The 3,407-nt window shown below is 43.5% G+C and overlaps 1 protein-coding gene across 1 annotated transcript in view; it reads left to right on the forward strand.

Annotated features, from left to right (window-relative positions):
- T265_08618 (hypothetical protein) overlaps positions 1–3,153 on the forward strand; it is a gene marked incomplete at both ends in the record, with an annotated part of 32,813 nt that extends 29,660 nt beyond the window's left edge. Inside the window, 2 exons of the mRNA XM_009174480.1 lie at positions 1,277–1,345; positions 2,897–3,153. Coding sequence (XP_009172744.1) covers positions 1,277–1,345; positions 2,897–3,153 — 326 coding nt within the window. The remainder of the gene's footprint in view (positions 1–1,276; positions 1,346–2,896) is intronic.
- Positions 3,154–3,407: the final 254 nt, after the last annotated feature.

Consider the following 3,407-nt stretch of genomic DNA (forward strand, 5'->3'; position numbering starts at 1 on the left):
CTTGACAGATCGGTGTGGAGCTGAGAGTCATTTGGTGAAGAGGATGAAAGGCAGCTATCGGGTACGGCAGGAAGGAAAATGTCAGTTAGTACAACTGAGCAGGTAGAATTTAGCTGGGGCAATCTATCGACCAGGCTTGGAGGATAATGAGGTTTAGTGTTATGCGTTTTCCCTGCAAGGCGCTTCTTTGGAAGCAATGAGGGGGTGGATGATGGGGAATCAGGGTCTAGCGAGCGCTTAGAGGAAGATAGGATTGGTGGCATTGTTTGATTCAAACCAGGTAATAGTAAGCCTCAGTGGGATTATGCTAGCAAGCTTATGTTCAGTGGGGCCTAATCAAGCTAGGAAGAGTTGGTGGGGTGGTTAGGTGCGGTCGAAAACCATATATCTAAAACAGGTAGCTAAATGCTCTACTAGGGTAAGTAAAACGCTACGGTAGGGCTAGGGTCCCAAAAGAAGTTTTTACAATACCTGACCTTGAGATTGAAATTTGCGTTCGTCAAACGTCAGCAAAAAATAAAATAAAATAAAAAAGACAAAGCATACTTATACCGTTTGTTCTGTTCCTCTTGTACTATATTAGCATTATGTTTACAAGCTTGACCAGCTATTGATTGCCAGGATACTCAGCACAGACCTACCCCTAGTTTGTCTTAACTAAGCATTTGATAACGTCACTACAACCGTAACGAATTTTTAGATATATTCTCTTAATAGGCTCCACGGGAAGTTCATCAAACTCACGGGGCTTGCTGACCGCATCCCATTCTCTCCTCTTCCTCAGCATCCATCTTTGCAGTAGCTGCTTCGAACGCCCTGAATTATTTCCATCCACCCGCCTGGTCCCCACTTTATGTCCGCGTGAATCTTCCCGAAATTAGCTCTTACATTACGCCGACTTTTTCAAGCCTACCTGGATTCCATTGGCTAACCCGAAATCCGTCTGCCCATAGAATTGCGCACCCTCACGCCAACTGTGACTTCTATTATGGCGCTTTCTGGAAACCGGAATATTTCGGTGCAACTCTGGTACGGCACTGCCATACCCAATCCAAAGCCGCCTACGCAACTACTTTCTCCATACACTAGAATGCCTCCTCTGGCCGTCCGTAAGTATAGCTGCAAATGTGAGCAAACTGCTTACCTTGCCCCCACCGCATCTGTGAGCACTTCATCCTAATACACTCGATTTTCCTCTTGGAGTTATCTACCCAGGCGCATTTTCAGCTTGTTCTCCATATAAAGATAGCAATTTTCTTTGCAGTTCACGTTCCAGCTTATGCGTTGGCAGTGACTCGTCTTTACGAGGAAATTTTGCACTCGTTTCGGATCAACATCAGCACCAGTGAGTCACAAAAGTTCTGTGGTTTTGAGATTAGAGCTTATACGAAATTGTCCCCTTGAGCGCTTTATTTTTTTTGTGACACTGACACTAAACTGAACTGTCTAAAGCCACAGAGTCTCAGCGGTGGTTTTTAATTTCAGTTCGAATCGGCTGACCGGACCACTGAAATCATTCTGTTTTTCCAGATTAGTTGTTCTTGTTCCCTATTTTGCTGTTTGTACTTCCTCATCACGTGCAAGGCAAAATCCATTATTTTGCAACCTCCCGTGGCCTGTTGTCCCCATCTTCCGATTGTAGCTGTCTGATTCTGCTTTAGTTTTATATGTCCCCTGACAGACGAGAAAAATCCTAACAAATACCTTTTTCTGTCCTTGATGCCCACCACATTTAGGTCTTGCCAATTTAGAGAAGACCCAGCCCAGTGTGAATAAACCTTGTTATTATCATAAGTTATTGGCGGAGTTCCCCAAGCAAAAAAATTTAAATCGGAACAAAGAACGAAATGACAAGAATTCTTCCTACTGTCCTGGTGGTTTGAAAGGTATCAACGTGCAGTTTGAAGTGCGAATGAGACAACCAGAGACAACCTGGGGCGGACATGTTCATAATAAGTGTTCTTTTTAATATAACTGATCAAGTTTGTCGGATCCTCGGCACAAAGCCTGCAGCTCTAACCAGCACCCATCCGCTATGTCTCTCCACCGTACCGGGGATTTCCAGCTCTCCAGGTGGTGCACCTTCTTACACACGCTGAAGAAAGTTTTTACGTCACGAGTTATGACACTCCAACTAGGACACTAATACAAATGAGCGGTGGGAGGAAACTGCTACAAGCTGGGGCAGACAAGTTTCACATTGGCGTAATTACCACTCTCTAGTGAACAAACCTAATCGAAAGTCGGTCACCTTAACGCCCAATATCGTAATATAGCCCGGTATAATCGATTCGCGCGCTAGCACTTGCGTTCAGCACACCATATCAGGCAGAACCATCTGCGAAATTGAAGCGTTCGGAACTTGGGATATAATTCTCATATTTCGTCACACACACACCGTTGTCTGGCGTGTTACTTCTTTATTTGTAACTTAATTAACGGAATTAGCAGGTGATAAGCACTATCAAATTATAGTGGAAAAATTATTTAATGATTTGATGATAATTTGATAAAAATAATTGCAATGCGAATATTGGAAAAAGCCAAGAAGTTATTTATCATCTGAGGAAAAATGTTGTGAGTTCCCGGGTGAACTTCTTGAGGCGGGAAGTATTTTCTCTATAGCGTAGCTGTTACGCGTGTTTCGTAGCTGTTTGTGAAGACTTAGTAGACTTCGAGACCTGCACGCATGTGCGGACGAGAAATAACCGCTGGTTGAGATTCACCAGGCCTTAGCTTTTTTTATTTATGTGAACGTTCCAAAATGGGACTGAGAAGCGCAACACAACATTGTAGGTTATTATAACCCAACTTACAGCCCAAACATGCATGCGTATAAATTGTCTGGGTAGTTTTCTTATTAATGGCATTTTGTAACTCCAGCTTTATGTAGCAGGTTTTAATCCTCCTGGCAATCCTGAAGGATCCAAGTTGCGCGAAGGCAATTATAACATACATGCATGTGTTCCACAAGTATCAATGTCAGTGACTGGGAGCCGAAAGTCAGAACTAAGTTCAAAATTTCTGAAAAGCCATTTACACACTATAGTACATAAGACGCACAATCGTCCCGCAGATGCTCCAACTGCTCGTACACCCAACGGCACCTTTCAGGCTTCACCGTGCATACTGTGTTCAGACACGGAGTCGTAACTCAAAAAGCACACGCAAATTCTGGCCCGCCCAGCCCCGTTATTGAGGGGTTTTACTGATCAGTGAGCGCCCCATCAGATAGCTCAGTTAAAAAGGCTTTTGACATTAAAGAACGGAGAGTATATTGAAGGCTTTCTGGTCCCGCGAACTTGACGCTCTAATTCCGAAGTGATTGCCAAACTTTAAAAGCAATACGTTGAAAATACAAAGGAAGGATTAACACAAAAATCCACCAGGATTTTGAGTTTTTCCAA

This window comes from Opisthorchis viverrini (assembly GCF_000715545.1).
Source record: "Opisthorchis viverrini unplaced genomic scaffold opera_v5_230, whole genome shotgun sequence".
In the NCBI taxonomy this organism is placed as follows: domain Eukaryota; kingdom Metazoa; phylum Platyhelminthes; class Trematoda; order Opisthorchiida; family Opisthorchiidae; genus Opisthorchis; species Opisthorchis viverrini.